General features: G+C 43.5%; 1 protein-coding gene across 1 annotated transcript in view; it reads left to right on the top strand.

The window, feature by feature from the left end:
- Positions 1-1,836, top strand: part of LOC144240555 (5-hydroxytryptamine receptor 1A-like) — a 2,142-nt gene extending 306 nt beyond the window's left edge. The window contains exon 2 of the mRNA XM_077774923.1: positions 104-1,836. Within this exon, the coding sequence (XP_077631049.1) occupies positions 104-1,404 (1,301 nt within the window). The 3' untranslated portion in view covers positions 1,405-1,836. The remainder of the gene's footprint in view (positions 1-103) is intronic.
- The last annotated feature ends 9,853 nt before the right edge of the window (positions 1,837-11,689 follow it).

The raw sequence follows: 11,689 nt of genomic DNA, 5'->3' as shown, positions 1-11,689 counted from the left end.
CCTCGCCAGTCCCTAGGCGTTGGTTTGCTAGGAGGGAAAGGCTGGAGGGTCTGTTTTTCCCAGTGCCTGTGGTGTCCCTGGGAATCCCCGCTTCCTTGTGTAGACTCGCTGAATAACTCTTGCGCACAGCCCCATGCTCTGTTTNGCCCTGGACCGGGCAACAACACCACCTTGTCCGAGGGTCCCTTCGGGACAGGCGGCAACGCTACTGTCCTCTCCGACGTGACCTTCAGCTACCAAGTGATCACCTCTCTGCTGCTGGGCACTCTCATTTTCTGCGCGGTGGTGGGCAATGCGTGCGTGGTGGCCGCCATCGCCCTGGAGCGCTCCCTGCAGAATGTGGCCAACTATCTCATCGGCTCTCTGGCTGTCACCGATCTCATGGTGTCGGTGCTGGTGCTGCCCATGGCTGCACTGTACCAGGTGCTCAACAAATGGACCCTGGGACAGGTCACCTGTGACCTATTCATTGCCCTGGACGTGCTGTGCTGCACCTCGTCCATCCTGCACCTGTGCGCCATTGCGCTGGACAGGTACTGGGCCATTACGGACCCCATCGACTACGTGAACAAGAGGACGCCCCGGCGCGCCGCTGCGCTCATCTCGCTCACTTGGCTCATTGGCTTCCTTATCTCCATCCCGCCCATGCTGGGCTGGCGCACCCCCGAAGACCGCTCGGACCCCGACGCGTGCACGATTAGCAAGGATCATGGATACACTATCTATTCCACCTTTGGGGCTTTCTACATCCCTTTGCTGCTAATGTTGGTTCTGTACGGCCGCATCTTCCGAGCTGCGCGCTTCCGCATCCGCAAAACAGTCAAGAAGGTGGAGAAGAAGGGAGCGGACCCCCGCTTTGGTGTGTCGCCAGCCCCGCAGCCCAAGAAAAGCATAAACGGCGAGACTGGGAGCAGAGAATGGAGGCGGGGCGTGGAGAACAAGGCAGCGGGGGCTCTGTGCACCAATGGCGCGGTGAGGCAGGGTGACGATGGCGCCGCCCTGGAGGTGATTGAAGTGCACCGGGTGGGCAACTCCAAAGAGCACCTGCCTCTGCCCAACGAGACCGGGAGTATCCCTTGCGCCCCCGCCTCCTTCTCGAAGAAGAATGAGCGCAACGCCGAGGCCAAGCGCAAGATGGCCCTGGCCCGAGAGAGGAAAACGGTGAAGACGCTGGGCATCATTATGGGCACATTCATCCTCTGCTGGCTGCCCTTCTTCATCGTTGCCCTGGTCCTGCCCTTCTGCGAGAGCAGCTGCCACATGCCCACCCTGTTGGGCGCCATAATCAACTGGCTGGGCTACTCCAACTCCCTGCTCAACCCTGTCATTTACGCCTACTTCAACAAAGACTTCCAAAACGCGTTTAAGAAGATCATCAAGTGCAAGTTCTGCCGCCGAAGTTGATGGACGAGTAGTTGGCGAGTGGGGCTCGCCCCATCCTCTCTGCCCTCTGGAATCAACACCTCTGATAGTCTGCTACAGTTTCTTGACTTTCTCAGCTGCTGGGTCCGCCGCTTCCACACTTCATCCCTCCTCCCCCGCCCCCTAATGCCCTGCTGGGAGGGAGTGCGCTTGGGGCAGAGCCCTTAAAGGTGGGGCCGGAGGGCCTGGGAAACTACCTGGATCTGTGAGAAGCGACCCTGGCTCACACTATGGCCTCAGAATCAGTTTTGATCCTTGCAGTCGCCTCCTCCCTCTTCTGCACCCCGCACCTTCGCGGCGGAAGTTTAAGCCTCAGCCATTTAAGGCAAAAAAAGAAAAAAAAATCATCTACACAGAAAAATAAACTGTACACTCAGCCGCCGCGCCCACTAACAGCTCCCACCTAATCACCCCACTGCTAGAACTTGAACTGAAGGTTCAGAAGTTTGCTTCATCTAGTCCCAACCCTGCCCCGCACTCCNCCTCGCCAGTCCCTAGGCGTTGGTTTGCTAGGAGGGAAAGGCGAGAGGGTCTGTTTTTCCCAGTGCCTGTGGTGTCCCTGGGAATCCCCGCTTCCTTGTGTAGACTCGCTGAATAACTCTTGCGCACAGCCCCATGCTCTGTTTTCTTGGATTCCAAACCGGTGGCCAGAAGCTCTCTTAGAGTNCCTCGCCAGTCCCTAGGCGTTGGTTTGCTAGGAGGGAAAGGCTGGAGGGTCTGTTTTTCCCAGTGCCTGTGGTGTCCCTGGGAATCCCCGCTTCCTTGTGTAGACTCGCTGAATAACTCTTGCGCACAGCCCCATGCTCTGTTTTCTTGGATTCCAAACCGGTGGCCAGAAGCTGTCTCTTAGAGTGGACTTGTAAGTACAAGTAAGGCTGGGCCAGTGGGGGAGAGCGAGGCGGGAGTGAGGGACGATTTTATCCGTGCTTGCCTTGGTGTCAGCACTCACCAAAGAAACTGACAATCAGTGGGAAGGGAGAACGGACTCTGTATAGGCTTACGGCGAGTCTGCAGATTCTGGCCTCGCCACTTACCTACTGCAGGCTATGCCGGCCAGCCAAGGTGTGCGTGCTGGGGACGCCCAGCGGCCTAAAGGTTCGCACGCCTACCCAGCCAGCTGCTGTCTGCTTTGCACTTGGCGCGCGCGCGCGGAGAAGTAACTCGAACCGGAGCCATTCTCCCGCCTATGCCGCGGGACGCGCAGAGGCGCGGATAAACAACAGGGTTTGAGAAAGCAGAGGGAGCTAGGTCAGGCTGGAAAAAAAGACACCAGGACTGGCGGTCTCTGGCTTTTAAGAGGAAAGGAACGCCAGTGCGCCGGGGTCCAGGCTGCAGAGGACGCTCCCCGTGAAACCTGAAAGGGCAGTTTGATCCCTAGTGCAGACTCTTTCCGCCTAACTCACCCCTTGTCCTGTTGGATAGTATACTTCTGTTTAGCGCATCCTAACGCTACCTGGGATTTGTTCTGCAGGACGTCCAGGACTTGTAGCTACTGGGACTTTGCTTTCCAAATAGAAATTCCGGGCTTCCAATCCAACGGGTCCTGATAGGTTTAGTACTGTCTGTAACCTCACAGACGGTTACTTTAAATAATGGGACCCCAAAGACTAGTTAACTAGTTAGGGGTGCTCTCCCTTAGGGATCCCCGAGAATCTTGTACAGGGTTATTTTCTCTCCTTGGCCTGATGTGAGCCACAGGTCTAGGACAAACCGGTTTCTTGCCATTTGAATATGTGGAGCACTCCAAGCTTCCTCCCCCACAAAAGTTACTTTTGGCCTTGCCATTCCTGCTGAGAAACTAGTTACAATCTTTACTGCCCCCAGAAGGGAAGTTATTTTGGTGCTCCGTTTGAATGTAAATTTCCATCCACAGGACTGGGATCAAGAGATTTGTTAGATGTAGCCTCTAATTTTCTGATGAATAACGGTTGTGTTTTACTGTAATTGCACAAAGTTATTGGTTTTTACTGCCCTCTCCCTTCAATTGTACCTTTTGAATGATTGTGTCTGCTCTTTTGAGAACAGTGTTGCAAAAGCTGCCAATGGAAAGTTCACTTGTGTTTATAAGATTAAGGTGAAAAGACAGTTCTATCACTGAAGCCATTTTATTGTTTGTCCACTGAACAAAGCCTCTGTTTGATACTTTTTCTCGAACTGAAACTGAGAGTGAGCATCATAACCCATTAAGACAGAGAAAGTACAAGAACTCTGAACGCTCAGTGGATGGTATGTTTATGCATATGTAATGGTGATAAAGGGCTAAGGTGGAGAAAATAAGGTCGATTTCTTCAGCCCAAAAATTATTCACTTGATAATTCAGTTTCCTTTTTGCTCACAGTAATTCCAGTACAGCTGTATGAAAAAAATGTACTTTTCTGTAAGTCTTCCTTAATTTTTGAACAGATTATATATATAAAATAATACAAGCTCAAAATTTGCTTATCCAAATTATGCCTTGGCCAGCAAGTATTACATTAGAAGTGTTGAGTCTTCCATTTACTTGTTTCTTTTACAGCACTATATGACAATGGTTTCTGGGCATGAATTCCTCCGGCTTTGGAAGAATTACATGAAAATGGGGAAGGAGCATCCAATTGCAGTATAATTGCCAAGGCAATAGAGAAATTTGGGGAGTTAAGTGCATAGCAGTAAACAGCCCCTGATGCTTTTTATTTCTTTTAGTATTTGTGTTAAGATAAAGTATATATGCATCAAAATTGGCCTTCACTCTTCTCTGTGACAATAAAAGACTTTATTAATGGTAATGCTACAATAAACTGATATCAGTAACACATGCATCTTTATTTTAATCAGAATTACTGTCTACTTGTATTTGAGTTATTTGAAAATTGAAGTTAAAAATAGAGTTATGAGGAAAAGATTCTGCTATACAAATCAGGGATATGACACTTAGGAAAATAAATTCAGTTTTTAGCACTGAACTCATTCTAAAGGAGTGATTTCTTTTTTGAAAAAAATCCTATCTTTGAGAAAAGGAGGTCACATATCATCATTTAAGCACAAAACTATGAATTTTCCCTGAGTGACAGGTACAGTTAGGACTTAGCCATCTGTCTAATTAATATGGACAGGGTTGAGGGCATGCAGCAGAAAAATGGAGCTTCTGTGAAATCAACGAGGCCCCATCCTGTCTTTTTAAAGCAGTAGACAGTCTGACACCCCTCCTCTGTCTTCCCCACCACTTCCAGCTAGATGAAAATGGCCTCCCCTGGTTTCAAATAAAGCAACTCATTGTTCCGGGGTTTGTCAGGCAGTTAAAAGTGGAGAAGCATTTTCCTTCCTCTCTGGGTCTCGTTTGATAGTGGGGTTCTGTATATAAGACCTATGTTAAAATTATTTTTATGCTCTCCTTTCCCCTAGTGGAATCATCAGTCAATGATGCCTCTTACTTCCCACGTTTTAGTTAATTCCACTGGTTTCTGGGGTCCGAATGATGGCTGGAGGGTAAGGTGAACCCAGGTACACTGTAAGGGGAAAACAAAGGTCAGGCATATTATGGTCACAGAAGAGTGAACCTCTGAAGATGCCAGAAGTCTTGTTCAGGCAAATATGTATATGGACGTATTCACCCAATAATGAAAAGTAAAGACAGAGGAATTGAGAGAAGGAAAACAGTCTGAAATTTCTCGTATGAAAACTGTTTCATAAATGTGTCCCTGACCTTGAGTCAATTGATGCATTTGGAATATTTGTCTTTTAGATTCTAAGTATCTCCCTTTTTGGCCCTTGGTCTCTGCTCTGGCATCTCTTCTTCCAAGGGGGACGATGGCTTTCTGTTTTCTACAGGCCTGCCTGAGTGTCTATCATCACTCACACAGAGAAAGAAAATTGTTATCATTCACTTCCAGTGTGACTAACAAGCCTGGATAACAAATTAGCAGCCACCACATGTCAGGCTCCAGTAAATAAAGTTGAAATACGGGCCTGGAAATCAATGTAAGAAGCTTTTGTCACCTCGACGGTGTTTTCAACCTACTTGTCTGTAACAAGCTACTAAGGCTAAGTAAACATTAATGGGAGAGTATTAGTATCGTCTAAACGGGACAAGTCACAAGACTTTGGCTCTGTATGAGTTCAGGGGACAGAGATCACTGAGAGAGGGGAGTGGGTAGGAAAGATTAAGCAGGGAAAGCTGTGTAAAGCCTCCGGGACTGAGCTGTGGGCACATGGATTGTGGGTGGTATGAAAAGGCAGACAGATATACTTTAGGAGATACCAAGGACATTCCAATCGCTTCTTCTTGTTAAGTGAGGGCCTGGGATAAAATTTGCGACTGGAGAGCTGGATGCTGGTAGCCTGGGTTGATTGAGGAAGTGGAGAACCTTGGGAAAGATGGGGGTTTATGGCTTCCATGTGTTATCCAAGAAACTAGATAAAAGGAAGAATGTTCTGACACAGTAAGGGCAGAGAATATGAGTAAGGAGAGAATCATTAAACCATTAAAGGTTAACAACAGATTGATCAGGGTTAGTTACAAGACAGAATAATTCATACTTCTGTAATGTTTAAGTTTTTGCCAAGTGATTTTCATTCAATATACTATTTAAATTTGAGGTAGCAGATCCTTTCAGAAATATCAATTAGACCACTTTAGCCAAAGCAGAGGATTCACACAGCACTGGGTAAATATAGAAGAAAGGGCTAGAGGAGTGTCTGGGTGTTTCAATAGGTTAAGATTCCAACTCTTTTCTTTTTTTAATTTTTTAATGTTTATTTTTGAGAAAGAGAGACAGAGAGACAGAGTGAGAGTGGGGGAAGGGCAGAGAAAGAGGGAGACACAGAATCTGAAGCAGGCTCCAGGCTCCCACAGAGCACAGAGCTCCATGCAGGGCTCAAACCCATGAGCCATGAGATCATGACCTGAACCAAATCAGACGCTTAACTGACTGAGCCACCCTGGAGCCCCAAGACTCCAACTCTTGATTTTGGCTCAGGTCTTATGATCTCATAGTTTGTGGGATCCAGCCCCATGTAGGGGCTCTGTGCTGACAGCAAGGACACTGCTTGGGATTTTCTTTCTCCCTCTCCCTCTGCACCCCCGACATGTGTGCGTACATGTGTGCACTCTCTCTCTCTCTCTCTCTCAAAATAAACAAACAACGAACAAACATTTTTTAAAAAGAGGAAAGTGTTAGAGATCATACGTGAAATTTTTATATTTCCAGATTATAAAGCTAGAACTATACTTTAAGTCACTGTAAATCACTAAGAATGAAGGCAGAAGTTCTGTTTGAAGCTCATTTCAATGACACAGCTGTGAAACAATAAAGACCTGAATGGGAGATATTAGCAGAAGGAATGGAAAACAAGTTAGACTGTGAAAAAGTACATCAAAGGAAGAAGTGGCAGGATTTGGTGTCTGGATATGAGGGGAGAGGGAGGTGAAGATGCCAAGGAGGTTTTGCACCAGAAGTGTGGGCAAATGATAGAAAAGGGGAAGTCAAAAGTTACTTCTCCTCCAAGTCTCTGCTTTTTTTTAGCTTTATCTGTAAATATAAAAAGGCTTTGTTTCCCGCTAAGAGAATTTCCAGATGGCAGGGGCCTGCTGGGAAAGGTATTAATACATGTCACAGCATTTGAACAGTCTGTCATTTGGGAGAGTATGTGAGGAATGCCACCTCTAAGAAGCAATGCTTGGATCAATACCCTGATTGTTGATGTGCTGTTTTTCTTTTAGTAGAATCTGTTGTTCTTTAGAGAGGCCACATTTCCAAGGTGCTACAGCAGCCTTTCAAGACGGGTAACCCAAAGGATCATTATTGGCAATGTGTTAAGGATACACAAAGTCCAGAAGATAGAGTCTGTCCAGTTGACCAAATGGACAGCAGAATGATCCAGTTTGCTCTTCAAGTCCAGTTATCAAGAACCATAGCAGACCTGTCTGATCTGTAAACAGGTATTGCTAGAAAATCTAGATGCAGGAGGCGAAAGCATACAATGGGTTTTTTCTCTTTCCCGTCTCACTTTGCTCTGTGGCAATGGCAGGGATGGGGAAATGAGGTGGGTCCCCAGACACTTCATAATTGATCACTTATTTCTGCAACACTTATCTGTAACACTGCACCATGGCCCCGCTTCCAGAAAGTTCCCCAAGCCAAGTTTCAAGCAGATGCCTTGCATTGGCAAATGGTTGTTCTGTTGTGTCTGAGCTGGATTTAAGTTTGAAGAAAGGGAAACAAACAGGCTGGCTGGGACAAGGGACAGGGAAAGGAAGGAGTAGACAATAGGGCTCACCTATCTTACAGGTTATACAGCTGTGGAGATGGAGGAGAAAGTTTTGAAACTTCTCTAAGTTCCTTGGATGAGAAGCATTTTATGAAATATGGTATGCTTCACTGTCTCTGGAAGCAATTAGTCCAACTTTGCAAGAGCTAAGTAAGAGAGAAGGCAAATGGTGAAAGCTCATTTTAACTTGAAAGGAACAGTAGAGCAGAACTCCAATTGCAACTATTCACAAACAATGTAGTATCTTGCAAGCATATACTGATTATAAGGATTCCTAAGGAAGAAGAGGCAGTATATGAGGCACTATGTCTGGTTCAGACATAGTGGACACGTGATTCATTCTTTCTTTCAACTAATATTTCTGGAATATCTGTAGGCTAGGCACTGTTCTAAGTGCTTGGGATATAGCAGTGGACAAATCAGAGGAAGCCTCTGTGGTAGATTTTTTTGTCAAAATGCCAGAGTTATAGGCATGTGTCCACCTTTTTTGCAACGTGATTTTTAGCTTCACCCAGGAAGACTCAGAGGCTTTCCCACTGCTTGAATATGGGTTGGGCCTTGTGACTTGGTTTGACCAATAAACATGGCAGAATTGATGTAACCACGCAATTCATGAGGCCTTGCACCTGCTACATGGTCCTCAGAATCCTGCCCAACCACCATGGCAACAGGCCTGTGCTCATTTACTGGAGACTAAGAGATTACCTGGAGCAGAGAAGACTCGTCCTAGCGGAGGTTATCATGGATGAGCCAGATCTCAACTGTCTCAGAAGCTGATTACAGATAGAAGGGTAAGCACAGCTCACACCAGAGAAACCTCCCACCTTCATTTATTACAAAACTGTCAAAGCACAGACTTGTGAACAAAATAGATGGTTGTTATTTTAAGGCACTAAATTTTGAAGGGAATTTGATATGCTGAAAAGGCTAACTGATACAGTCCCATGCCTTAAAAGAGTTTATATTCCAGAGATGGAAAGAGAAAATTAACAATAAAACCACATGTATATGTTCCATATCGGATGGTGATTAGTATTAGGGGGAAAAAATAAACTAGAGTATGATATATAGCAAATGCTGAGATGTAGGGGAAGAATGATGCCATTTTTTACAGGATATTCAAGGAAGCGCTTACTGGTAAGGTAACATTTCAATGGACACCTTCAAAGAGTTATCAGAGGCTTGAGGTTGAGGCTTGTTAAAACTAAGCACTTGAACAAATAAATCTTAAATCTTATATGATTTACTATGAAAACTCTAAAGGGCATATTTCCAACAGGAAACACCAGGAAATTGAAGACTTCGGAATTTGTGTGCTCAAATTCTAGAATTTTCTCAGTTCCTCACAGCAGATTCATTTAGGTTGAAAGTATTAGTATTTAGCCTCTTAGGGGCTAGGTCACAGGAAGTCCTGAAAGGGGTCTTACTGTGTCTCATATAGTTCTCTAATCCGCAAAGTCTACCATAGACTCTACATAATGGGAAACAAACAAACAAACAAACAAAAAACACCTGCTTTTGGCAAGCCAAGTCACCAGAATTTAACTTCCAGCTATGCCACTACTGACAACTTGCTATGTTGTGTAGTTTTATTTTGAAAACAGGTCTATTGAGAAGTGTTTCACATTCTTTACATATACTCATTAGAGTACACAATTTGAAGGTTTTTAGTACATTCACAGAGTTAGGCAGCTATCTCTGCAATCCAATTTAGGGAATTTTTATTATCCTTCAAAATAAGTGCTATAACCATTAACAATTGCTCCTTATTTCCCACTAAATCCTGAGCCCTATGCAATCACTAAGCTACTATCTGTCTCTATCACTTTGCCCATTAAGAGCATATAATATGTGGTCTTTTGTGATGGGTTTATTTCACTTGGTATAATGATTTAAAGGTTATCCACGCTGTACAAATTGACCTTGTACCAGGTATCAATATTTTATTTTTTTGTTTCCAAATAACATTTAATTTTATAAATCTACTACATTGTATTCATTCGTCCATTAATAAACATTTGGGTTGTTTCCACTTTGTGGCTACTATGGATAATGCTGTTATGAGAATTTGCATACAAATTTCTATGCGGGCATGTTTTCATAATCTTGGATATAAAACTAGGAGTAGAATTGCTGAGTCATGGGCTAGCCATCTGTTAAAAATTTTAAGGAACTTAATAAGTGTATTTCAAGGTGGCTGCACCTTTCTGCATTCTCACCCACTATGTACAATGGCCCCTTCCGAGGTCTTTTTGCCAGTACTTGTTATTATCTGTCGTTTGTATGACAGCCATCCTAGTGTGTTTGAAGTGGTATTTCATTGGGGTTTTTATTTGCATTTCTCTAATAACCAATGATAGCAAGCACCTTTTCATGTGCTTATTGGCCGTTTGTATGTTTTATCTAGAGAAATAGCTGTTCAAATTATTTTCTCATTTTTAAACAGTGGTGGTCTTTTTGTAATTGAGTTGTTAAAGTTTTTTTTCTATTTTCTAGATACTACACTCTTATCAGAAGATGCTTTGTGTATTATTTTCTTCCATTCTATTGTCTTTTCCCTTTCTTGATGTTACCATATGCAGCAAAAGTGTTTTTACTTTTGGTGAAGTTCAATTTATCTATCTTTTCTTTTGTTGCTTATTCTTTTACTGTTGTATCTAAAAAGGACACAAATGTTTACCCCTATATGTGTTTTTTTTTAAAGAGTCATATAATTTTAGATTTTACATTTAAGTAGTTGATCCATTTTCAGTTAATTTTTCTGTGTGGTGCAAACAACTTACACAACTTCAGATTTTTGTAATTCCTGTACCATTTGTTGAAGAAATGACTATTTTTTCTCATGGAATTAATTTAAGCACGCTTGATGAAGATCAGTTGAACATGTATGTAAGTGATTATTTCTGGACTCTGAATTCTATCACACAGATATATATGTGTGTCCTTACTCCAGTATCATATAGTCTTGATTACTATAGCTTTGTAGTAAGTTTGAATATCAGAATATATAAATCCTTCTATTTCATTCTTTTGTTTGCAAGACCAGTTCAGTTATTGTGTCCCTTACATTTCCATATGAATTCTACGTTCTGCTTGTCAATTTCAGGGGGAAAAAGGTAGCTGAGATTTTAATAGGGATTGCATTGGATCTTTTGTAGATTAGTGTGAGAAGTATCATCATCTTAACAGTATTACATCTTTGGATTTATGAACATGGAATGTCTTTCCACTTATTTAAATCTGCTTCAAGTTACTTTTTCTTAATGTTTATTTTATGAGAAAGAGAGAGCGTGAGCAGAGGAGGGCCAGAGAGAGAGGGGAACAGAGGATATGAAGAAGCCAACTCTGCACTAGCAGCAGCTAGCCTGATGTGGGACTCGAACTCACGAACTGTGAAATCATGACCTGAGCGGAAGTTCGATGCTCAACTGACTGATCCACCAAGGTGCTCCTATGTCTGCTTTAAGTCACTGTAACAAGGTTTTGTAGTTTTCAGAATGTAAGTCTGCATTCATTTTGTTGAATTTATTCCTATGTTATATTCTTTTAGATACTATTATAATTAATATATTGCTTTCTTTTTAAAAAAATACTTAAAAAATTTAATTGAAGTATAGTTCATATGCAATGTTACATTAGTTTCAGGTGTACAACATAGTGATTCAGCAACTCCATAGGTTAAGCTGTGCTTCCCACTAGTGTAGGGACCGACTGTCACCATACAATGCTATTACAATACCATTGACTATATTCCCTATGCTGTACCTTTTATCTCATGTGACTGATTTGTTCCATAACTAGAAGCTTATTGCTTTCTTTATATCATTTTCTTTTTTTTTTTTAATAGTTTATTGTCAAATTAGTTTCCACATAACACTCAGTGCTCATCCCCACAAGTGTCCTCCTCCATGCCCATCCCCCCCTCCCCCCACATCCATCAGTCCTCAGTTTTTGTCAGCATTCAAAAGTCTCTCATGGTTTGCCTCTCTCCCTTTCCCCCACCATTTCCGCCCTTCTTCTC

Source organism: Crocuta crocuta, unplaced genomic scaffold (genome assembly GCF_008692635.1).
Source record: "Crocuta crocuta isolate KB4526 unplaced genomic scaffold, BGI_CrCroc_1.0 scaffold201, whole genome shotgun sequence".
Taxonomy (NCBI): Eukaryota; Metazoa; Chordata; class Mammalia; order Carnivora; family Hyaenidae; genus Crocuta; species Crocuta crocuta.
Note: the sequence above shows the minus strand (reverse complement) of the source record. Positions and strands in the feature narration are given on the sequence as shown.